Below are 25745 nucleotides of genomic sequence, written 5' to 3'. Positions count from 1 at the left end.
CATTCATTCATTCATTCAATTATTAATATTTTCTATAAATTATTTATTCTCATTTAGTCATTCTATTAATTTATTAATTCATTCATTCATTCAATCACTAATGTTTTCTATTTATTGTTTCTACTTATTATTTTATTCATTCATTTATTTATTTATTCATTGAGTCATTATTTTGTTTGTTCATTCAGTCATTTATCTACTCCTTAAAGCATTAATGTGTTCTTTCTTTCTTTCTTTCTTTCTTTCTTTCTTTCTTTCTTTCTTTCTTTCTTTCTTTCTTTCTTTCTTTCTTTCTTTCTTTCTTTCTTTCTTTCTTTCTTTCCTTCCTTGCTTCCCCCAAACAATTCCTTGTTTTTTTTCTTTTGTTTTTTTTTAATTGGTTTATTTTTATTAATTCATTAATTAAACACCATGTTGGTGGTTCATTTACTAGATTTTCAGCTGTTTTTGGATTAGAAGGACTGGCTCTGTACTACACAATATTCTGAATGAAGATTCTCCTTTTCTGAAAGGAAGATGGTCGGACAGGACTGGGTTTAATCTTCTAGTCTTTGTGTTCGGCTCTCGGTGTTTCAGTGAACTGTAATTAAAACCTGCCATTAGGTGAAGCTGTGGAGGGAAAGATGACTTGATGGAAGGTGGCGCAGTGGAAAGATCTGCCATATGTAAATTAACCTTCACTCTATGGCACGTGTGTCCGCTTCATGTTGCTCCTACTGCATATATTAAAAGGTTGGATTGATTGAGTGCAGATTAATGCCCATATAATTAACATGTGACACGTTAATACCTTAACTCGGCTCAGCTGTTATAACTATCACTATTACTGTTGAGGTGAAAGAACTGCATATTAACATAGTGTAACTGTCTCATCCAACCCTCTCACTCTTTCACTCTCTCTTTCTTTCTTTTTCTCCTCTAATGTCTTTAATAGCTCTCGGGTGCGTTTCCCTAAAGCGACCATTCTTAGCGAATAATGAACGAACGAATTAACACACACACACACACATTATGTGAAAAAAAAGAACAAGCCACTTCCGCAAGTGTTTCCCAATAAGCTGTGCTAAGCGAAACTCCTTTGGCTCCTCCCCCACAAAATTTTGTTAACGTTATTTGTTAATGTTACTCGTTAATTTGTGATCAAGTTCACATAGTACTTTAGTTATGTTTGGGTTTGAAAAACACTCTTTAATAACAATCGAGTTAAGAAAGTTCTTAGCGTTACAAAGCTTTTGGGAAACGCACCGCAGTACCATTCTTTTTTTTCCATCTGATACATCAGCTCACAGACCCCTCGTGCTGATCAACATCACCCTTTGGAGTGATGAGGGGAAAAAGCCCCATCTATCCACCCAGAGAGAGCAAGACCAGTTGTGCTCTCTCAGGGCTCTGGCAGCTGATGGCAAGCTGTATAAACAGGATTCGAACCAGCAATCTCCTGATCATAGTGGCAGCGCTTAGCCTGCTGGACTACTCTGCGCCCCAGAGGACACAAAGCTGGGTCCAAAATTTTGACTTTTGAATTCATTGGTTGCATTCATTGCAGCATTGACCTCAAGAGCTCTGCCATCGAAAATCTGGATTCGAATAGTTTATTTGTGGGTTTTAATGTGGGTTTGAATTAATTGGTTGATTAAAACATGCCCGATAATACAACAAGCTACAGACAAGTGATGTCATTAATCTAATCTAATCTAATCTAATCTAATCTAATATAATCTAATATATTCTAATATAACATAATATAGAATGTAGAAGGGTTTGGGAAACATTCCTTAATTAACGATCAATCTTAAGTACGAGAGAAGGAATTTCTTGAAGTTATAAAGTTTTTGGGAAACACAGCCCAGGTCCATTGCTCAGGTCAGCGGATTGTGGTGGACAAAAATTTGTGTCCAAACTTTTGATTTTTGAATTCATTGGTTGCATCCATTGCAACATTGATGTCAAGAGCTCTATCATCACCGATTTGGATTTAAATATTTTTTTCGCGGGTTTGATGTAGGGTTGAATTAATTGGATAATTCAAAAGTGCCCAATTAGACTACAAGCTACAAGTGATGTCATTTCTATCTAATCTAATCTTATCTAATCTAATCTAATCTAATCTAATTTAATATAGTATAATTTAGAATCCATGGAATAATAATAACGATTGTTGATCATGCTGTTTTCTCCCTTAGAATTGGCGTTCTCTAGTGTTTAAGGTGTTGAACTGCAAGCAGAAAGTCCACTTAAAGAACTACTTTCAGAAGAACAACTTACACATTATTTTATGCACTCTTTCACATAGTACTTTAGTTACGTAAAGGTTTGGGAAACACTCTTTAATTAACGATCGATCTTAATTAAGTACAAGTTAACGAAATTCTTGGCATTCCAAAGTTTTTGGAAAAGCACCCCAGGTTCATTGCTTAAAATTGTGGAAATGTGGAGGACGCAAAGTTGTGTCCAAATTTTTGCCTTTTGAATTCATCTAATCAAACCTAATCTAAACTAATCTAATCTAATTGATCATGTTGTTTTCTCCATTAGAATTAGGGCCCCTGGTGTTTAAGGTGCTGAACTGCCAGCGGAATCCACTTAAAGAACAACTTTCAGAATAACGATTTGTTTTTTTTTTGGTTATTTTGTTATTTTACGCACTAATTCACGTAGTACTTCATTTACGTAACGGTTTGGGAAACACTCTTTAATTAACGATCGACATTAAATACGAGTTAACGAAGTTCTTAGTCTTACGAAGTTTTTGGGAAACGCACCTCAGTTCCATTGCTTTTTTTGCTTGCTTGCTTTTTTCTCGTTCATCTCTCTTCATTTGCTGCTATTTATTTCCCATGTATCTGACCTTCCCTTCACCTCCTTTTCTGTTTTTTTTTTTATTCTGTAGAACTTCACTTTAGCCTTGCAAACTCTCTTTTTTTCTCTCTTTTCTCTCTTTCACTCTCTCTCTTTTTACTTTTTTTTTTTACACAACCTTCCTTCCTTCCCTTCAACCCCTTCCCATCTCGCCCAGGTGTTAGAGGGATGGGAGAAAAAGTGAAAAAAGTGGCAATCCCCTCTTCCAATTACAGAAGAGGATGAGAGTCAATAAAGCCGCAGGATGGATTCCGAGAGGTGGGGAGGGTGGAGGATGGGGTAAAGCCGGACCCTGAGGCTGTAGAGTGGATTACCTTGATGATAAATGCAGTGCGTGATCGCTTATTAATACCAGCCCGGGCCTCCGAGCCCCCTTGTCCCACCTGTTTAATGTCAACCTCATAACTCTGGATGTCATTATCACTCAAGGCCCTCCATATGTTAAACTGCCGGTGGAGCTGAGCCGTGCAGATACGGCAGAGGAGCTTACAGACGGCATGGCAGCAGATCGGATGGAATGAAGACGGTGTTATGTGTATAAAGTGTATAAAACCTACAGTGGATTATACATTATACAGTTTACACTGGGGAAAAAAGAGGTTTAATTCATTTTAGCTGTGTTAATATCTCTAAATTTGCTTTTGTACATCTTTTTTTAGCATTTAAAACAAATTAAAAAATGCAAGTGTTCACACTTTAGACGTTAAAACTGATTAATGAACTGAATTCTGATCCCAATTTGTGTTCACAAAAAATGCTGCATTGCTGCAGTTGCACCATTCTGTTACTCTCCATGATCTTTCCACAGTATATCTTTATATATCTTTTTTTTCATCTTTGAATTAATTAATACATCCATTTTTTTTTCTTTTTTTTTTGCTTTGGGTGCCTGTGTTTATCGTTTTGATTTTAGATTTGATAATGACCTTTTTACTTCACAGTTCGTCTATAAAGTAACAACAACATTTACATGATAAAAGTGTTCTAAAATATAAACATAAACATAAAATTTGTAAAAAAAAAATAAATAAATAAACATCTCTTACTTTGCCTCATTGGCTCTAGTGCTGCAGGGTCTGAAAGGGTTAACTAGTCTCAATTAATAATTAGTTGATGATAGTTGATAACAAGTCATGTTAATTAATGTGTACCCTTCTTTTATGAAGTGTTACTGATTTACTGCTATTTTCTTTTATTCTTTAATGCACAATATATTCGTTTCTGTTAAACTCGGTTTAACCAAAAAATGTATTATTTCACAGTAAGGGTGGGCGATATGGCTCTAAAATATTGCGATAACGATATACTTGGCGATATAGGAAAACAGAAAAATTATTAATTTCAGGAATATAGTATAATAGTATAACAGAATAATCATAATGTGGCAAAATAAATAATATAGCATAAAATAATATAAAGCACCAAAAAATATTGCAGAATATTTAGTGCATGCATATAAACTGCAAACTAAAACAATTATACAATAAATACACCTAAAGCTTCACAGTAAATAATAGACTACTTTTAGAACAGAACAGCCTGTTTAAATAGTTTTAGAACAACCCGGATTTTCAGGGCCACTGTCGTACTGTTTCCATTGTTTTAATTAATTGTTTGCTAAAAATCATTCTCTACAGTTTTCCATTTTTTTAACAATACTAAAATTATTTTTTTTCAGTTTTTAGTCCAAATGTTTTCCTTGAAAGTCTTGGCTCTTTACTGCAAAATTCTGTACTGTGGTTATCGGCTGGACTTGAAGAGCTTAAATGACAAAAATAATATATTTTATGCACACTGTATGTAAAGAACCACTTAACCAGGCAGAGTAGCTTTTCTATAAAGCTTTTCTTTACAAAAAGAACCTCTAAATAACCCTTGTTATAACATGTTCTTAAGAACAGCAATCTGAAATCAGCTGAAAGAATCCATTTGTCCACATTTATTCAGCAGAATCGACGTAGCTACTGCTTTTTCAATAAGCTACAACCTATTATTATTATTGTCGCACCTTATATTCTTATAATAAGACCAGCTATTAAATTATACCTTGCTTTTTTTTGTTAACAGCAGCAGTAGCAGTAGCAGCAGCAGTTCCACCAGAGCTTAGAGGCTTTTCTATTTACAGTCCATTACAGCAGCCGTTTCCAGCGTTGGAGAATCAATTCCCTGCACTGTGTAGTGCTTTCCTTGCTGTAATACACCCAGTTGAACTCATCGGCTAATTATCAACTCCTTCATGAGCTGAATTAGGCAGGAATCTCAACATTGAGTTAGTTTATAGGACTAGAAGTGGAAATTATTGGTCTACAGGAATGTCAGTGCACACCACGGAATAGGATAGCATAGCTCTGCTGATAGACTCAGAAATACAGCTCTAGAAAAAAATTAAGGACTACTTAAAATATAGAAGTTATTTGATTTTACCAAATAAAAAAAAACCTGGAATATAATAATCAAGAGGAAGATGGATGATCACAAGCCATCAAACCAAGCTGAACTGCTTGAATTTTTGTACCAGGAATGCAGGCATAAAGTTATCCAAAAGCAGTGTGTAAGACTGGTGGAGGAAAACATGATGCCAAGATGCACAAAAACTGTGATAAAAAAACAGGGTTTTTCCACCAAATATTGATTTCTGAACCCTTAAAACTTTATGAGTATGACCTTATTTTATTTGCATTATTTGAGGTCTGAAAGCTCTGCATCTTTTTTTGTTATTTTAGCCATTTCTCATTTTCTGCCAAAAAAAAAGAAATGTCCGTAGTTTATAATGTGAAGGTTTATGTGTTTAATGTTGATTTTACTCAAACATATACCTATAAAAAACAAAACCAGAGAAACTGATTCAGAAACTGAATTGGTCTCTTTTTTTTCAGAGCTGTAATTCAATAAAAAGAGTTACATCAGATATAACACTGTTTAAATGTGTGGGATATTTACTGTACTGTGCTTGAAAAGATCTATCTATCTATCTATCTATCTATCTATCTATCTATCTATCTATCTATCTATCTATCTATCTATCTATCTATGTAACAATGTAATAAGATTGTAATAACACAATGTATCACTTTATTTGTATGGCCCATTAATGAACTCTCTAACCCAAACCCAAAACTTAATCTAAACTTTAAATATAACTCTAAAACCTAACCCTAAATTTTAAGTTGAGTTCAGTTACACTCAAAAGAGAATTATTCACTTTTCACTTTAAGCGTTCTGTGATCTGATCTGGATCCGATCCAGCTATCAAATATACTTCTTTTTAATTGAGCTAAACTGCTGATAAGGTGCCGTTTAATCTGATATATAAGCCAGAAAATATACTTCTATATACAAACGCTGTCTCTGCAGCTCCATGCTGTTTACTCACTAAGACTGCATTCAGTGCAGCGTTCACTTATACCTGTGTGTAACCGAAGCTTTTCATGTATAACTCTGCCACATACAGGTAACCTAGCAACGATGCAGCGCTTACAAGCCAAACAGAGCAAATAGAAAGAGTTTTGGTAACCAGACAGATCGTTTTTTTCTCATCTTTTCTCATTTCACTCAAAATCTTTTAATAAACAGCGATAATGGAACTGTGGTATAGTCGCAAAAAACACACTCAAGGTTCGTGCTATAACATTTAATATTGGCACTGCTGTGCTGCTCTACAGTACTCGGCCTGTGGCCTCATAACTATGACTGCAGCACAGCAGTGCTAATATTACACGTTATAGCACTCCCTCTCATGTATTATTGCTTAATTATACCACAATTAGTTCCGACCCTGCAGTGTGATTGGCTGAGAGGCGTTCTATGAGTGCCGTTTTCAGCTGCTAATGTACTGTAATTGAAGCTCTCCATGTATTAATTACTCCGCCACATACAGGCAACCTAGCTTCGATGCAGCGCTTACAAACCAAACAGCACAGCTACAAAAAGAGAAGCAATTAAACTCGCTGAGCTATTATAACCAAACAGATTGTATTTTCTCATCTTCTTTAACTCAAAATCTTTTAATAAACAGCGATAATAGAACTGTGAGTGCCGTTATCAGCCGGTAATGCACTGTAACCCAAGATCTCCATGTATTAAATTTTTCCGCCACATACAGGTAACCTAGCAGCGATGCAGCGCTTACAAGCCAAACAGCACAGCTACAAACAGAGCAGCAATGGATCTATTTTAACTCATGGAGTTTATATAACCAAACAGATCATATTTTCTCACCCTTTTTACCTCAAAATCTTTCAATAAACAACTTAGCCAGCCTACAGCCTCGTGTCTACGACCACAGCACAGCAGTGCCAATATTACACGCTATAGCACGAACCTTGAGTGTGTTATTAATTAATTGCATTTTACGTTTCTTACATTCATTCTTTCATTTATATTTTAATATCCACTATAAAAACTCGTGTCTTAAGTAGAACAAGTGCGATTAATTGCAGTTTATCACAGAATCATTTTTTTTTATCGATTGACACCACTAGTTCTAATCCACAGATAATTTATGGTTGTTTGTTCGATTTTTTGTTTCTTGGTCCCACAGTATGTCAGTACATGACCTGCAGAGCCCAGGCTTGTTCAGAATCCAACAGAGTCTTTCCCTTCCCCGGCTACATCGAAACCAACTCGCTGGTGGTGCAGGACGACTACATTGTCATTCAGGTATGAACATCCCAACAATCTGTTAGATGTTAGATGTTTGGCAGAGCTGTATATTCCAGCTATTTGTTTTTTTTCCCCCCCACATCTGTGTGTTATGTGTTGCACGTATCTCAAATCAAGAATTTCCATATTTGACGGATGTCTACAGTGTGCGGGATTCGTTCTGGTTAATTAGGATATGCATAAATACGGTCCGTATGGTAATGAAGTTCTTCCCGAGAAGAGCGATGGATTTAAATGAGGATGATGTGTTTTTCAGCCAGAAACATTCTGTCGTAATTTTTCATCTCCACACTGAAGGATCAAAAGACCACGATCCAGAGATGTGTGTAATGTTTTTACTTAATGCCAAAAATGCAGAGCTGATCATTTCTGTCATTTCCTGTCATTTCACACCTGGAATTAGCATGCGTCCTGGATGATCTGATCTCATAAGTGGTCAGCACAATGTCATACATATCATCGCTGTCCAATAAAAAAAACAAGTATCTTCATTTTTGTGGATTCTTAGTTTACTACATAATAATTTGAACAGACAAACTGTGCCTTGAACTGTGCCAATTTTTTTTGATGAATAAACCAAAAGAAATACTTTAAAATGACCTGAAATAAACTCTTTTTAAATTGACTTTTATAGAAAGTTTATACGTTTTTTTTCCATCTACTGTAAAGTTGAAAAAAAAAAACATTTTCTTTCAGTCAAACGAGCACTGGACTTTAATCTGCACAGATTTATCTCCTAAAAATATATATATTTGGGTGAGTAAAGTGCTTCTGTTTAGTTACAGTGAGCTTAAATTTCAACAATTTTGACTGAAATGGCCGATAATGCAGCTCTTACAGCGCCGCTACAAACAGAGCAGCAATGGAAATATTTGAACTTGCAGAGTTTTTATAACCAAACAGATCAGATTTTCTCGTCCTCTTTAACTCAAAATCTTCAGCGATAATGTAACGGTGGTATAATTAAGCAATCATACACTCGAGGATCAAGCTATAACATGTAATATTACACATTATAGCACGAACCTCTAGTGTATTATTCCTTTATTATAATGAAATGCCCCCCTAAAAAAATCCAGCACAAATTATTATTAAGTAAACTGCTATCTCAATATTTTGACTTACTAGGTCATTATTTTAAGATAGTAATTTATTATTTTGAGGTATTATCTCAATATCTTGATATTAAGTCATTGTTTTCAGATACTATCTCAATATTTTGAGACACTATCTCAATATTTTGAGATACTAAGTGATTAATTTGAGATACTAAGTCATTATTTTGAGATACTATTTCAATAATTTGAGATACTAAGTCATTATTTTGAGATACTATCAATATTTTGAGATACTAAATCATTATTTTGTGATACTATCTCAATATTTTGAGGTATTATCTCAATATTTTGATACTAAGTCATTATTTTCAGATACTATCTCAATATTTGTGAATCCATATCTGAAGTAATCCTCAAAAATAGTATTCATTTTGTGTCTTTGTCTCACCTGCTTCTGTCTCTGTTCTGTACAGTCTACTAGTATCTCAAAATAATGAGATAGTATCTCAAAATAATGAGATAGTATCTCAAAATAATGAGATAGTATCTCAAAATAATGAGATAGTATCTCAAAATAATGACTTAGTATCTCAAAATAATGACTTAGCATCTCAAAATATTGAGATAGTATCTCAAAATATTGAGATAGTATCTTAAAATATTGAGATAGTATGTCAAAATAATTACTTAGTATCACAAAATATTGAGATAGTATGTCAAAATATTGATATAGTATGTCAAAATAAAGACTTAGTATCTCAAAATATTGAGATAGCAATTTACTTAATAATAATAATAATAATAAAGTAATACATTTTTTTTTTGGTGGGAATGGGCTTCCATAAAATACACCATGCATTATTTAATCTGAGTGATTAAATTGATAGCTACCAATAGTACGTTAGACTGAATATTTTTAGTTAACCGATGACCCCTCAAAAAAAAAAAAAAAACTGAGGCCTTTACACTTTACACAAGGCAAGGAAAAAGGATGCTGAGGAGATTCAGTCAGTCAGGGGGTCTGCAGGAGAATGTGTGTGTTCAGGGCTGACCAGTGTTCCAGATTAATCATCGTTTGTGCCGCAGTGAATCTGAAATGGTAATGGGCTGAATTCGAAAGTAATGTAATGCAATTTTTTGGGATGTTTTAATTTCCCCCTCTTTTGCCTGAGCTTGATTTATTGTGACATTGTGCAAATGAGGATGCATGTGATTTAAATTTATGCCGGGAACACTGGGGCAATTGGCCGTTCACCACTGGCGATATTTTACCCCGGCTACTCTCTGAGGATTTCTGTGCAGACTGTTGTTCTTTGTCTACAATGGCATGGTTTTGACTCTTTGTTGAAGGACTTTTCTCTTTTGGCTTTATTTTGTGGCACACTTTAAAAGTTTGAGGGTTTTTTATGCATTTTTGTTTGTTTAAGAACTTTGTAATGGAACTTCAAGGTGTTCAGAATGCCTTCAAAAAAAAAAAAACATCAATATAATTTTATGTCTACAGTATATTTCCATCCTTTGAAGCTATAACAGCTTCAACTGTTATAGGGGCATGATGGCTTAGTGGTTAGCATGTTCACCTCCCAGCACTGGGGTCTTAGGTTCAAGTCCCTATATGGGTGGAGTTTCCATGTTCTCCCTGTATCTGTGGGGTTTCCTCAGGGACTATAGTTTCCTCCCACAGTCCAAAAACAAGGAGATTAGGTAAATTGGATACTCTAAATATGTACAAGAGAATGTTAATATTCTAAATTGATCTGGTGGTATGTATGTAAATGTATGTATTATTATGTGCCCAGAAAAAGATTGTCTTGGGTAAAAAGCTGTAGTGCCCAATATAGTCCTCCATGTGGATAATTGAGAGTACAATGTGTGCTATTGTCTTCCCTTGGGTTTCTAGAAGTGTGCTATATGTGTAACTGCATTCATTTATTCATTCAGCTCCGCTGGGAAGGTTTTCCACAAGGTTTAGGTTTAGTGTGTTTATGGGCATTTTTACTATAATCACATTTGTGAGATCAGACAATGATGTTCGATAAGAAGACCTGGCTCATAATCTCTCCTCTAATCCATCCCAATGTTGTTGAGATGGTTTAGGTCAAGATTCTGTGCAATCCAGTCAAGTTCTTCCACACCAAACTTGCTCTTCCATGTCTTTATGGATCTTTATGTTGGAACAGGAAGGGAACAATGCCCAAACTGTTTCTGCAAAGTTGGGAGCATGGATTTGTTTCAAAATCTTTAGGTAAATCTTAGGGTAAGAGTTAAGAATTTCATTGGAACTAAACAGGTAGAGCCACACCATAATCCCCCCTCCACCAAACTTTACAATTTGGAACAATGCAGTCGCAGAAGCATGATTTGTTACCTCAGAGAACAAGTCTCCATGCATTAAAAAAGTCAGCTAACAGGGTAAACACTACAGCACAGACTGTGTTCCAGCTAATTGATGCTCCAGCTAATCTCTTTTGCTTAGAATATGAAACCTCATATTTGAGGCACATTTAGCAGATTGTTTTTTCTGTAAATCGAACACAAATATATAAAATTGAAATTACAGTGGGCCTGTGCATTTTACCGAAAATGTCTTTAGAGTTTAACATCACCAATCAGTCAGCAAAACAACAAACAACAAAAGAGGTCAATGCAGAATGATGAGACTAGTTAGAGCTGACAGAAAGGCTACAGTAACTAATACACTACTGTAACTAATAACTATTTTTCTTCAGTACCTTTGAGAACTCTTCTAGCTTATGAAACAGCTCGAAACAACGTCTTGAAGCAACCTTTTGTTTCCCACTAGTAACTACTACTAACTTATGAACAACTTTGCATTGCTTTGCATGTACATTATTTGCTCATTGTTAATCGTTAGGATGTAATAAAGTTAAAAAAAAACACTAAGGAGTTAAACTTTCAGAAGCACTAAGGTGTTAAACTCTGTGTGACCAACAAGAGTTAATAGCTTTTCCCCTACTGGTATAACTTAGGATCAACTCAGTTTCCAGTTTGCAATGCATTGCATGTAGCTATCAATTAAAAATCCCCACAGAACATAAGGTATTAATAATGTACAGTATACACACTATTTATATGCAACAAGTCCCATTGTAAAATTTCCTTACTACTAAGTGTAATATTCCACAGTCAACTGTCAGTGATATTAGAACAAAGTGGAGGCAACTGGCAACAACTGCGCAAGCCGTCATCAACGTAAAATGAATGGATAAAAACAGTGGAGAGGCCTTAAGATTAGCGATTAGTTCACGAACAGTAGATCATAAAGAGCTTCAACTTCATGGAATGGGTTTTGTTTTTATGGCTGTGCAGCTCAATCCAAGTCTTTATCAAACACAAAACTTTCATGTAAATGTAGCAAGGGTTCTCATATTTTTTTTTTTGTATCCACTGAACCATGAAAATAATAATTCATGGACCACCCTTTCTAAATCATCCTTACTAAATGGAATGATCTGCTCGTTTAACTGTTTAGAGTAAAGGTTATCAAACCGAACCCCAGGGCCTCCCAGACTGTCCACACTGTTTGCTCCAACTCAACTCGTAACTCATAAGGAAAGAGAGCAAAGAGAAAAAAAAAAAAGAGAGAAAAAGTGGGCTCTTTGGTGGGCTGTGAAGACTTGTGGTTTGTGAAGCACTGCTTTGGCTTTAGGCTAGCATTCTTCTGGATGTACACTGTGGCTGAAATGATCCCTACCCTACGCTATCACATCAGTTTAAAAAAAAAGAATAAAACTCCGAACCCTCCGGCTACACATTAAAAACGCTTTGCGGTCTGCGGTCCGCGCTTTGAGAGAGGCTCTAGTGCAGAGAGTGGAGGCGCAAACAGCGTGAACCTGGAAGTCTTTCGCTCAAGAGCTCAAGAGCTTCCAGAGCAGCCGGGATGCCTGACCTCGAGGTAGTTTTATTATTGTGCCGGATGGTGGATGAAAGGATGCGAAAAGAGGAAAGAGAAGAAGAATCGATCGGCCCAATTTCTCCTGCAATTCATCAGCTTTTGAAAGCCACTTTCCCCGCATCCTCCGCCACTATTGCATGAAAAGCCATTTCGGAAGACATGTTGTTAGCGTAAGCTGCTAGTTTTCTGTCCCACTCTTTTCTTCTTCCTTCCACTCTCTCTTTCTCTTTCTCTCTCTCTCTGAATAATGTGCCATTAGGGCTCTTCCTACAGTGCTAATCGGCTCTGTCACATAATCGCGAGTCCACTTCAAAACTGCCTCTGAACCTGCTGGGCTTGTTGGGTTTGAAACACGCCTTTAATTGAATTTATGAAGAGAGGTTGTGGGGGTTGGAATGAATTACAGTAGCAGGCGCAGGGCTGAGTTAGCATTATTTGGTTGCAAATTATTTAATTCATTCCCCCCCTTACTCTTTTTGAGTTATCCCTCATTCTCAGCCTTGACAGCTTTTTCTTTGTTGGAGGCGAGGCGTCCCTTAATGAGAGGAAGGCCAGAGGTGCTGCTCAAGACGACTAAAGATTTCTCTTGACAAAGAGTAATGAGATTATCAATTGTCCGACGTATTTGCTGTGGGCCTAATGTGGTCTGAAAAGCGTCAACAGGGCCTCAGAAGATCAGATTTCTCAGGCACGGAATGACAGAATATAGAGCCATAAAACCACATTAATACCAACTACAGTACTTGTTTTAATGTACATTTTTCTTTTTTCTGTTGTTTTCTGATGTTTCTTATGATTAACTTTGCTGAACAGGTGGATTAATCAATCAATCAACCAATCAATCAATCAATTTATCAATCAATCAACCAACCAATATTCATGGTGGCCCTCATTTCCAACGTAGCCAAGCCAATACATAGGGAAGGGATTGTCAAAGAAAAATAATAAATGCAGCTCTGGAACAAAATTAAGAGACCACTTTTGTTTCTCAATCAGTTTCTCTGATTTTGCTATTTATAGGTATATATTTGAGTAAAATCAACATTGTCTTTATATTCTATAAACTACAGACAACATTTCTCCCAAATTCCAAACAGAAATATTATTATTAAGAGCATTTATTTGAAGAAAATTAGAAATGGCTGAAAAAAAAGATGCAGAGCTTTCAGACCTTAAATAATGCAAAAAATTACAGTTTTCATGCATCTTGGCATGTTCTCCTCCACCAGTCTTACACACTGCTTTTGGTGGATAACTTTATGCCACCCCTGGTCCAAAAATTCAAGCAGTTCAGTTTGGTTTGATGGCTTGTGATCATCCATCTTCCTCTTGATTATATTCCAGAGGTTTTCAATTTGGCAAAATAGTAAAATGGTAAAATTAAAGAAACACATTTTTAAGTGGTCTTTTATTTTTTTTTTCCCAGAGCTGTGTTTATCCCGTTCTGAGTTCGAGCAAACAGACAAATACACACCCAAAACAGCCCAACCAATAGTATTGCATGGAATATGAAATAATGTTATGTCAAACAGACTGGATTGCTGTCCAAAATACTTTGACATGTCTTCTGTTTTTAGAGGGACGTCTTTGCAACGTGTCAAAGCACTATATGGAAAATATATATATATTTTAATTCATAGTACTTACTAAATAAAAATACACAGATATATCTGATTAATATACTGTATCTAAATAAAAAAGAAAAGTAAAATACTATATAATAGATGAAACTGTACTCTTAAACTCTTTTGACTTATTTGAAGTATGTAGTCATTTCTGTACATTTATTATTAACGGTATTGTGTTGTGATGTGATGTCCTAAATAATTATGCCCTGCATAATATAAACAGAGGCAGACTCTCGAGAGAAATCCCCTAAAATGAGGCTTTGGGAACAGACTGAATTAAAAGTAATGAACTAGATGGATTAATACATTTTTAATAATATGGCTGTATGCACTGGTAATGAAAATGAAGACTCTCCTAAACGTATATGTGCTTTGTTGCAGTGATAATGCAAAAAATATATATATATCTTAAATATGAAGTTTCTACTTTGTTAGATAAGGTAAAATAGTTAATTTGTTTGTGTTTTTTTTCTTCCACAGGTTACCATGGCAGGCCGGGCGTCTTATTACGTGTCCTACCTGAGAGAACCTTTTGTGCGCATCAAGATACCCAAGTACTCCCTGCCCAAAGTAAGAGAACCATGAGAATGATATTGGTAATGTATTTAAAAAATATACAGCTCTGAAAAAAAAGTAGAGACCCATTAAAAATGATAAGTTTCTTTGATTTTACCAAATGAAAAACCTCTGGAATATATAATTAAGAGGAAGATGGATGATCACAAGCCATCAAACCAATCAAGCTGAACTGCTTGAACTTTTGCACCAGTGGTGTAAGGCATAAAGTTATCCAAAAGCAGTATGCAAGACTGGTGGCGGAGAACATGTCAAGATGCATAAAAACTGTGATAAAAAAAAACAGGGTTATTCCTTCAAATGTTGTTTTCTGGACTCTTAAAACTTTATTAATTTGAACTTGTTTTCTTTGCATTGTTTTTGCTATTTCAGCCATTTCTCATTTTCTGCAAACAAATGCTCTAAATGACAATATTTTTATTTGTAATTTGGGAGAAATGTTGTCTGTAGTTTATAGAATAAAACAACAATGTTCATTTTACTCAAACATATACCTATAAATAGCAAAATCAGAGAAACTGACTCAGAAACTGGAGTGGTCTCTTTTAATTTTAATTTTTTTTTTCCAGAACTGTATTTAAAACTGCAGTCTAGCAGGTAGTAAAGTGGTGTTTCCATGGTCACCTGGGTCTGTGGGCTTCTCCCAGTCGGTTGGACGTCCATTAAAACGCATGCTAGACAAAGCTTTATGTTAATTAACCGGAGTCCTATTGTGAAGGCCTGCTGAGTCCTAGCTGGACGCTCTGCTAATGACCTCTGTTTCTTCTTTCTCTCTCTGTTATTCTCTCTTTTTCTCTCTTTCTCTGTTATTGTCTCTCCCTCTTTCTTTTCCTGCATGCAGGACATGCACATCCTCAGCACGGATCAGGGTCAGGTGTTTGCAGCAGTGCAGGAGTGGAACCAGAATGACACTTACAACCTGTACATCTCCGACCCGCGTGGGCTCTACTTTACCCTGGCCCTGGAAAACATTAAAACTACCCGAGGCCTGGGGGGCAACAACATGATCGACTTGTATGAGGTATGTAGGATCTCCTATGTAGGAGCATGCAAAAGTCCCCCTGGGTGTCCTACAAGTAGATGAAATATCATTTCACATTTTAATCGTGAACAAAAATAACCTGAGTAAATATAAAAAGCAGTTTTTAAGTGACAAATATGTGAAAAATTGTTTACCCCCTAAACCTAATAGCTTAGTCGTGCTACTCCTGGCGGCAACAACTACAATCAAACTTTTGCGATAACTGGCAACGAGTCTTTCACATCTCCTTGGAGGAATTTTAGCCCACTTTTCTTTACAGAATTGTTTTAATTCAGCCAACTTGGTGGTCCGGCATGATGAACTTTGACTAGTCACTCCAAAACCTAAAGATTTTGCCCCATGGCAAAATGGGGTCTGTAGGGTTAGCACAACTGGACACCAGAAAGGTTGGTCCTACATTTGGATGTCATTAATGGGCCCCATCAAGGTCAGAGTTGGGTTTGGCTGTGTTGATGAGGCCCATTGGGAATCTCCCAACTGGTTCCCAATAAAGTCTTGTCTTGTCTAGTTTATTCTAGTCTAAAAACACATGTATAGACCTATTCTCACCTGAAACCCATTTGAAACCCACCTAGCCCATGTCTTTTTTTGTGTTTTTATCTGTGGATTCCATGTTGGTCTCATATTTGGATGTCAGTAATGGGCTCCACCAAGGTCAGAGTTAAGTTGGGTGGTGTAAATGAGGCCCATTAGGAAGCCTAACTGGATACCAGTAAAGTCTTGTCTTGCCAAGTGGGCCATTTTTGCATACTTTGTCAAACCCCTACTAGGGAATTTGTTGAACTGCTTGAGATGCCCAATCAAAACAGGAAGTGAATACATCTTGGTGTTGGTAGATGTTTGAGGAAGTTACAATGGATGAAAACTCACGAAACTTTACAGAGCTGCTTGAATTACGCAGTGCTTTGAACTGAAATTGAAATTTCATATATACGTATTTCATTGTCTCTATAGCGCCACCTAGGTTTCAATGCATGTTTAACATTACGGGCATGCTCAAAAAACTAAAAAAAAAATTGTCCACTGCAATGTAACTTCACATTTCATGAGAAATCGCATCACTACTATAATCAATTATAATTAATAATTAATTAATGAAAAAAACACAATTGCTTTTGATCTTGTCTTGTCATGTTTTGTCTAGTCTATAAACCTTGTCTATAAATCTCATTAATTCCAAAGTTTTTGACTAAGTAATAATGAAGGCTACACAGCACAGATATACCAGTTCTGTGATTGGTTAGTGGGTCATTAGCATGTTACAACCCTGTATCAATAGAGCACAGCCAATATTGCGATAGCGATTAACAAACAGCGCGGTGTGCGGCCCTAACGACGGCCCGTCCGCCCACACTTCGTCCCTCGCGGCGCGCTAGGAGGCTTGTTATTTTCCGTGCTTATCGGAATGCACAGCAGGGTCTGAAAGTCGCTACAAAAGCTATTATGTCCACCCCGTCGCGAACGTGAATGAAAGCAGGTGAGTGAGAAGGTGAATTGATTTGCAGCTCGGGAACTGGATTATGTGAGAGGGCATGCTGGGACAGAGATACCAATCATCTGGCATTGTGGAGCTTAAGCAGGGAGAACAGTGATTTTCACTATGGGATAAGCAGGCAAGAAGGACTAGATCTGACTCTGGACCAGTGCATGATGGGAGGGGCATGGGGCTTATGGGAGAGGGCTGTGGTCTGGGCGTAAATGACTCTTTTAAGAGTCCTACTCGCTTGCACATGTTTAGCAGGTTTCGGCTTGTCCACACAGTAGAGCTGTTAGGACGTTTATACATGCTTTTTTTAAATGGATACATGCAAAGCTGTAGAGGATGGCTTAAGAATGACCACATCTGTACATATGTATAAGTTAAGTATAAGTATAAGTGAGGTGTTATCTTGTTAGTAGTGAGTGAGTTTAAAATCACTGGCCTCGCAAACATTAATGCTAATAACTGAACTAGGACTTTCAAAGAGTCAAATAACTACGCAATTCTATAGCTGTATATTTTATTTATTTTTGCCTTTAGGTGTAGTTTTTGTGATGTGATGACTTTTTCTAGAAATACATAAAAACATTTTTATTTTTTAATTTTATATGGTTTTTTTTCCAAGTGCCGATCCAAAGCATCTGTACTGTATTTATTAAAGGAACTATGGTGGCAACTGAACTTTTTTTTACACAAAAAGATGTTCGTTAGTCATTTATAAGTGGGTACAAAATTCTTAAGAACAAGTTCAAGTTTAAGTTTTTTGGGAGACACTTTTTAACGCTCTTTTTTAAGTAAGTTCTTGAGTAAAAGGTTTTTTCTTAGCCTTAAGGACACTTTTTTGGGAAACGCACTCCTGGTTTTAAAAATTGGTATTTTAAAAACTAAATACTCAAATAACTATTTATTTACATTAACCTGCTTTAAAAGTACTCTTCCACATGCTTTCTGCAATTACACATTCTTACCGGAGAGGTCTCTAACTCCCTAAATCCCCGAAAGTTACGAACTGTCACTTTAAATTGTCCTTAATTTAATAAAAATGTTTTGGTCTGGTTTCTGTTTCGTTTGCACTCTTGGTGCGGTTCATTTGAGCAGGTGTGAATACACTAATCACTCTCTGGTTGGAGACCAGAACAACTGTACTGAGACCTGCAAGAGTAAGTGGTCTGACCCTGGTTCCAGACAAACAAACTGGTTCCAGACTGGTTTGTTTGTGGTGAGAACGTGATTTAAACTGGATCCGACCCAACTATCAAATACACTCCATACATGTATTTGAGCTAAAATGCTGTTCAGGTGCAGTTTAACCTGATATATTACTCAGATAAACTTTATAATTCTTTAATTATAATTACCACAACTATGAACGAACAATGTCTCTGCTGCTGCTCCATGCTGTTTGCACACTAAACGCAGTACTGTATGTGCAGCGTTCACTGCTCAAAGCCGTGCAACTCCCTGTAATGCACAAACATCTAATAAAAAAAACACTATGTTTAAAAAACATGCTCGCATGGTTTGTTATGGCTTTTTTTTTTGCTGTGTTTAGGTTTGTGCCTGTGTGAAAACAAACCAAGCAAATAGTGGGATGATCCAAGTAAATGAGCCCTCCAATTTATTTGGACCACAGAAGCTGGTCTACAGGTGTAAAAATGCCCTAAAAATCAGTTAAATCACAGACTATAAAACTCATTCCCACATTCATCAACTGTTTTAATGGAGGCCAGGCTAAATTCAGCTTCGTATTTTTGGGAAAGGAGTGTGTTCTGCGTTATAAGGCGGTAATAACCAGTTTGTGGTGAGAACATGATCCAAACTGGATCCGACCCAACTATCAACTATACACTATACTATAACTTTACACTCCTTTTATTTGAGCTAAAATGCTGTGCAGGTGCAGTTTAACCTGACATAACCTGACAACTTATTAATTATAATTACCACAGCTATGAACAAACACTGTCTCTGCTGCTGCTCCATGCTAAGCTGTTGGCACACTAAATGCAACACTGTATGTGCAGCGTTCACTGCTCAAAGCCATGCAACTCCACGTAATGCACGGACATCTAATCGAAAACACTATGTTTGAAACATGCTCGCATGGTTTGTTACGGCTTTTTTAGCTGTGTTTAGGTTTGTGCCTGTGTGAAAACAAACCAAGCCGAGAGTAAAACGCTCCAAGTAAACTTATTCGGACCAGAGAAGCTGGCCTACAGGTGTAAAAAGGGCTTAAAAATCACTACCACATGCATCAGCTGCCTCTACTGCTGCTCCATGTTAAACTGCTTGCACACTAAACCCAATACTGTATGTGCAGCGTTCACTGCTTGCAGCTGTGCAACTCCACATAATGCATGGACATCTCATTGCTATGTTCACTATGTTTGATGCGTGCTCGCATGGTTTGTTAGGGCTCATTTTAATGTGTTTAGGTTTTTTGTGCCTGTGTGAAAACAAACCAAGCTCATTCAGACCAGAGAAGCTGGTCTACAGGTGTGAAAACACGCTTAAAAAATCTATTTATTCACAGACTAAAAACTCATTCCCACATTCGTCAACTGTGGACGACCAGGCTTAATGGAGACCAGGCTAAATTCAGCTTCGTTTTTTAGGGAAGGAGTGCGTTCTGCTTTAGAAGACGGTGATAACCAGAAATTTCTTCAGAGAAGCAGGATGCTCAGTTCAATAAAGCAGCGAAACAAGAGAACACAATGAAAGCTTTGTCCTGCCTCTCGTTTCAAGTGCTGATCAGTCGCTTTCTCTATTGCTCTCTCTGATCAATGCTACTATATATTTCCTCGCTATCCTCGATTGGGCGTAAATTAGACAAACCGCAATGACAGCCAGAGCGCTAACAGTCGGATTTAAAGCTCCTTCTTTTATTTCCGAGTAGAAACTCTTCCCGGTTTACTTTACCGGGGCTCAAATCTCCTCTAACAGCTCCCGTCCCTGTGGGAACGGAGACGTGGGCGTTAGCGTAAGATTGAACGCCGCATATGTCTCGGCCTTCCCAAATTAGCAGCGAGCTCCCAAAGTCAGATTCAAGTGCAACAAAGACGGATGGATCCTCTGTGCCTCACATTAAGGCTAAATATAGCAATCAATTAGCAAGAGACGACCAAGACGTTCCATTAATGCGGCGGCAGCGCCAACACTTCGCCAGCACCGGCCTGACGAGGGCTCACCCTGCCAATAGTGAATCAGCAGTGTATCCATATCACTAATAGGCTGCAGCAGTCTTCATTAGAGCTTATTGAAAATGCCTGGAGGCCTTTGGTCCACTGGGACTTCGGAAAAGGCCTGGAGAAATCCTAATGGGACATTTTTCATATTTATCTATATATTGATTAAGGAACAGCTGATTATTTTTGCTTCTCTGCAAGTTTTTCCAAAAGTTTGGGTGCTTGACTAAAGTTAAAATTGCTGAAAAAAATAAATTTGGATTCAGGTTTGAATTGATTTTTATTTTGGACTTTTTTGGGGTTTTACTTGTACTTTTGCTCATCAATCACAGATCTTACTTACAGTTTTTAGCACTACAAAAATAAAAATAAAAAAAAACCTGGAAAGTCACATTAAATGGACAAGAAAAGGCAGTTTATTCAAATGTGGAACACGATTTTGACAATCAGAGTGTGATTTGTTTCTGCTATACTGGGATTATTACACTTTACATAGCTTTACATAAAATACAAAAAGAGCATTGAAAAAAAAGTTACGTCACAGAGCATTTTTTCGTAAGCCCAACCCAACAAGACCCGCAAAAAGTGATGGGAACTCAGATTTGGGTTTGGGTAGACAATCTAAACTCTCTTATATATTGATGGTGCTCAAACTTACCTTAAACCTAAACTTAAATCCATGTTTTTTAAGGCATGTAGCATCATTGTGATGCCCAATTGACTTGTACTATGGAGAATAGTTTTGCTATTGGCTACTCAAGGCTCAGCATGCTGGTAACTGCACTATGTAACTTGGGGAAGCTTAACATAATTATCTATTGAAAGTTTTTTTTTTAATAATTTGTAAAATACAACAAAAAAAAAATACTGTGTGTGACGGGCGGGGGCAAATACTTTTTTACGCCACTGTACAGAGGTTGGACAATGAAACTGAAACACATGGTTTTAGACCACAGTAATTTATTGTCTCAACAGACACCAGTTCTGGTGGAAACAGGAGAGTTGGGGTGCACATTGAATTCTGCTGTGATTTGATCAGCCGTGGTTTTATATTTTTTGGATACAATCCGGGTTAGCACCCAAACATCCCTTTCAGACAGCTTCCTCTTACAGCCTCCACAGTTAATCCTGTTGGATGTGGTTGGTTCTTCTTGGTGGTATGCTGACATTACCCTGGATACCGTGTCTCTTGATACATCACAAAGACTTGCTGTCTTGGTCACAGATGCGCCAGCAAGATGTGCACCAACAATTTGTCCTCTTTTGAACTCTGGTTTATCACCCATAATGTTGTGTGCATTGTAATATTTTGAGCAAAACTGTGCTCCTACCCTGCTAACTGAACACTCTTCACACTGCTCTTACTGGTGCAATGTGCAATTAATGAAGATTGGACACCAGGCTGCTCCAATTTAGCCATGAAACCTCCCACACTAAAATTACTAAATTAAGTTTTAGTTTCATTGTCCAACCCCTGTATATGCTTCTGGCTGAATCTCAAATACCATTTTACTCCACACTGTATATACAAGCAGATAGTACTAGATTCATCGGTACCACTTTAAAATAAGACTATCCTTATGAAGGGTTTATAAATGGTTTACAATTAGTTTATTAATGGTTACTAATTATGTTGTAAATGCCTTAAAATCATTAATAATCAGTTATAACACATATGTAGAAAGGTCAACAATGACCTGTTGTTTGCCAAATAGTGAACCCACAGCCATCTATAATGTTGCCCACATATGTGTTATAACTGATCATTAATGATTTTTAAGGCATTTACAACCTAATTAGTAACCATTAATAAACTAATTGTAAACCATTTATAAACCATTTATAACGGTAGTCTTTTTTTAAAGTGGTACCAATATTTCTAATGTCTAGAAAGTTTAGAATTCATAATTTCATGTTTTAATTGCATAGTGCCCAACATTGAGGATCATGTGTAATTTAGGATTAAACCTAAAATTAAGCAGAAGAGCTTGGAAACAGGACAAAAACAGCTTTAATTTATTATTAGAAATCTGAGCGATCATTTTCTGGAACCCTTTATCCACCATAAATAAAGATAATCTCTCTGCTATTTGCACAGCCAGGAGATACCTGTGTGTAGAGAAATGCCCACACCTTCTGGAAGGTAGAATATGGATATTTTCAGCTGGAGTCTTCACACTTCATACTTTTTTCTTGCCATCGCTGTACCCTCACTAGCTGAACATATATACAGCAAACCCGGTGTTCCTAGAGAACACGGTGAGGTACAGCCGAGAACACTGCTGAACACCGTTTCTTTAATGGTGAAACACAGCTTCTTGACAGAGCTGGATGTGCTGCAACCCTGTCCTGAGCCTCACCCATCCGTCCTTCTCTCAGAGATCGGAACGGAGGGACGGAGGCGATAAATAATCACTGTTTTGATTGACGTGGGCAGCCAGTGGAGGAAGGGGCCCCTCATTAGCTGTGTCTGTCCCATCCGCTGCCACCGGAGCCACACTGTCAAACGCGTGGCCCATTAGTGCCACTTACACGGGCGGGCCCCGGTCGCTCCTTGTACTCCTCCTCCGCTGCGGAGCGATCTCAAAAACGGGTCATCCGGCTCTGCTGTCACGACTCAATGCTGCTAAGTTTGGACTCAATTCTGGGAGCTCCAGTGGTGAAGCTTTGTGAGTTGGCTAGCGTAGCGTTAGTATGTTGTATTGTGTTCGAATTAAACCAATGTCTGGATTTATGGATATAGATTGAATGAATGTCTGATCTTGTGGTTTACGGTTACATTTTGAATCTAGCACTCTTAAGGAATTTTATACGTTTATTTTAGCAGTAATCACTGCTAAAACTAGTAAAAGAACAGAGTAATGTCCCGTTATTTTTGTTTGGTTTTACCGTAAATATGCCAAATATACCAAATATAGGTATCGTAGGTCAAAGGCCAAAACGGGGATAAAAAACTGTTTTTAAAAATATAAAGAAGAATGGGTGAAAATCTCTAGATGCAAAAAAGCTGGTGGAGCTATACCCCAAACAACCTTCAGCTGTAATTATAATAAAAGATGACTCTACTAAGCATAGATCTAGGGGCTGAATACTTTTGCACATCACACTTTTCAGATTTGGTTAAACTAAAAAAAAAAAAAAAAAAAAAAAAAAAAAAAAAAAACATGTGTAACTAAGAGTCCTTTTGTGCCAAAGAAGTGTAGATAGAGAAACTAATTGACAAAAAACAAACAAAAAAACAATTTGGATCAATATCCTCCATCTTTCTTTCTTGCAAAAACAAGTTGCTCTGGTTAATGCTCTTTCATCCCCCCCTCTCTCTCTCTCTCTTTCTCTCTCTCCTTTTTATCTCTAGGTAGCAGGAATTAAAGGCATGCTAATTGCTAACAGGAAGGTGGAGAACCAGGTCAAGACCTACATCACCTACAACAAGGGTCGTGACTGGAGGCTGCTGCAGGCGCCCTCTACTGACCTGGAGGGCAACCCGATCTACTGTGTGCTGGTAAAACATGAGAGTGAAAGAATGAAATGCAAAATGGTTGCACAGATAAAATGTGAAAAAAAGAGATGAAAAAATGACAAAAAGTTAAGTGCGGTTGAATATGGCTGTGGATTAGAGCTTGGTTCCCAACAGGTAATGTCCCTAAGCTCAATTTGGTGACTATACAAAAAAATAGAACAAAAAATAAACGAGTGCAAGTCAAAGCAATAGGAAATGGGTGCATTGGTCAAGCAAAAGTACAGGAGATGGGAATACATGTCTGCACCCCATTCATCCTTAATGAACAAAAGAAATCAGATGTTTGCAGGTTATAAATTACGCCTTTAAAATGTTCAATTTGTCTCATTTTCTGGATGTTCTTACAATGTTTTTATTTAAAGGGGACATATTATGCAAAATTACCTTTTTGGGTGCTTTTTTATTTCCAACTGGGTGTCAAACAGGGTATGAACACTCTAAATGTGAAAAAAAAATCCATTAATTCAGCTGAAAGTTTGGTGTCCGAAACTTCTATGCTTCTAACTTGTGTAAAAAAATAGGTATAATATGTCCTCTTTAAGGTTTTTTTATATTCTTCTGTTACGGCAATGTCAGTGTTTTAAATTATATTTGTAGAAATGTTAGTTTTAACATTTTCCTAATGTTCTAAGAATGTTCCTGGAAGATTATTTCTGTAACATTACAGGCTAATCTTCTTGGAACCTTTGCTAAACATTGCTAAACCTTCTCAGAATGTTCCTTTTTCAATGGAACAGCACAGAATCAAGCCAAACTATCTGGTGTTTGGAACAGTATCTTGAAAACTGTGATACAAAGTAAAATGTGAAAATCTGAAAGGAAAATAACACAAAGAAAATGGAAGAATAATTTAATTTAGATTCACGTAAATGAACAGTATCTCAGAAATGAGCAATACGTAGGAGAGAAAGTGTTAACAACACTTGCCGATGAGTGATGTTGCCAGTTGTTGTGGGTGGCTACTGTAGTGGTTTCCCTGTAAACAGAGCAACTCTGCAATTAGCATTGACCCTCTTCAGTAAAGTAAAAGGTGGGAGTAGAATCTCTGGCTGGGTGTGACAGCTTATTTTTCAAAAGTTTTATTTCTCATTAAATTCCCATTAAGTTTCAGGAGTACTTTATTAAGACAAAAGACAACTAATTACATTCTTGATTTGTACAAAGTAATGTTCCCCTAGCCAGAAATTTGGAACTAGACTTTGCAGTGTTTAATCTGAAAGAACATAATAGACAATATGAGCAAAAGCAACCAGTCTTACACTTTTCTGCTGTGTAGATTAATATTAAAGTCATCCAACCTGTAAAGAAAAAAATATGGAATTATTTAGTAAACAAAAAAAGTGTTAAAGAAACCAGAATATGTTTTATATTTTGGACTTTTCAAAGTAGGCATCTCTTGCTTTGATAGAAACAGCTTTGACACCTGGACACTGGATTTTCTTGCCTTTATGAACCAACTGGAATGTTTAGCATTTCAGCTAACAGCTGTGCTTGTCGAGAGCTATAACTAGAAAAAAAGAGGTATAATATGTCTATTTGAGTAATGTCCTAATCCATATTATGGCAATAACTACTCAACTAAGTATAGAGAAAAATTACATTAAGAAATGAAGGTCAGTCAATTCTGTCAACTGCTCAAATGGTATTTGAGTGCATTTTAGAAGAAGTCAGTAGCTTTTACCAAGAGATATACTACCCAAAAGTAGCTTTTGAGAGTCTTTTAATAAGGCAGCATGGGAAGCATTTTCGTGGACTAATGTTGATACCAATGTAAGGACCTCTGCTACAGCTGTTGCTACAGTCTTTGTTCTCTTTTTTT

At 36.8% G+C, this 25745-nt stretch overlaps 1 protein-coding gene across 1 annotated transcript in view; it reads left to right on the top strand.

Moving 5' to 3' along the window:
• sorcs3 (sortilin related VPS10 domain containing receptor 3) overlaps positions 1–25745 on the top strand; it is a 469314-nt gene that overhangs the window by 347377 nt on the left and 96192 nt on the right. The window contains exons 7-10 of the mRNA XM_049469785.1: positions 7400–7518; positions 14604–14693; positions 15541–15720; positions 23762–23908. Of these exons, the coding sequence (XP_049325742.1) occupies positions 7400–7518; positions 14604–14693; positions 15541–15720; positions 23762–23908 (536 nt within the window). The remainder of the gene's footprint in view (positions 1–7399; positions 7519–14603; positions 14694–15540; positions 15721–23761; positions 23909–25745) is intronic.

The sequence above is a fragment of the Astyanax mexicanus genome, chromosome 21, assembly GCF_023375975.1.
Source record: "Astyanax mexicanus isolate ESR-SI-001 chromosome 21, AstMex3_surface, whole genome shotgun sequence".
NCBI lineage: Eukaryota > Metazoa > Chordata > Actinopteri > Characiformes > Acestrorhamphidae > Astyanax > Astyanax mexicanus.
This window is presented reverse-complemented; position numbering and strand designations above follow the sequence as displayed.